The 292-nt window shown below is 71.2% G+C and overlaps 1 protein-coding gene across 1 annotated transcript in view; it reads right to left on the reverse strand.

The window, feature by feature from the left end:
* Positions 1–117: 117 nt before the first annotated feature.
* Positions 118–292, reverse strand: part of LOC103771126 (1-phosphatidylinositol 4,5-bisphosphate phosphodiesterase gamma-1-like) — a gene marked incomplete at its 5' end in the record, with an annotated part of 15,527 nt that continues 15,352 nt past the window's right edge. Inside the window, one exon of the mRNA XM_008938415.1 lies at positions 118–272. Within this exon, the coding sequence (XP_008936663.1) occupies positions 118–272 (155 nt within the window). The remainder of the gene's footprint in view (positions 273–292) is intronic.

Below are 292 nucleotides of genomic sequence, written 5' to 3' on the forward strand. Positions count from 1 at the left end.
GGGGCACGGGAAAAAGGGGGAGGAACCTCCCGGGGAACCGCCCCTCCGGCGCCCAAGGTGGTGTGGGGACAAAGACTGCCCCCGGAGGAGCAGGCCGGGGCCTGCAGCCCTCACCCCTCACCAGAAGGACAGGGTGTAGTCTCCAACGAAGGTCTCGCTCTCCCGGACGAGGAAGGAGCCGTCGGGGGCGCCGGTCTCCATGCAGTACTCGGTGAGCAGCCGCTCGGCGATGTGCCGCCCGTCCCGGCCCGCCCCCCGCTTCCCGCGGAACCCCTTCCACGTGGACAGGCAC

This window comes from Merops nubicus, unplaced genomic scaffold (genome assembly GCF_000691845.1).
Source record: "Merops nubicus isolate BGI_N331 unplaced genomic scaffold, ASM69184v1 scaffold18704, whole genome shotgun sequence".
Classification (NCBI taxonomy): domain Eukaryota; kingdom Metazoa; phylum Chordata; class Aves; order Coraciiformes; family Meropidae; genus Merops; species Merops nubicus.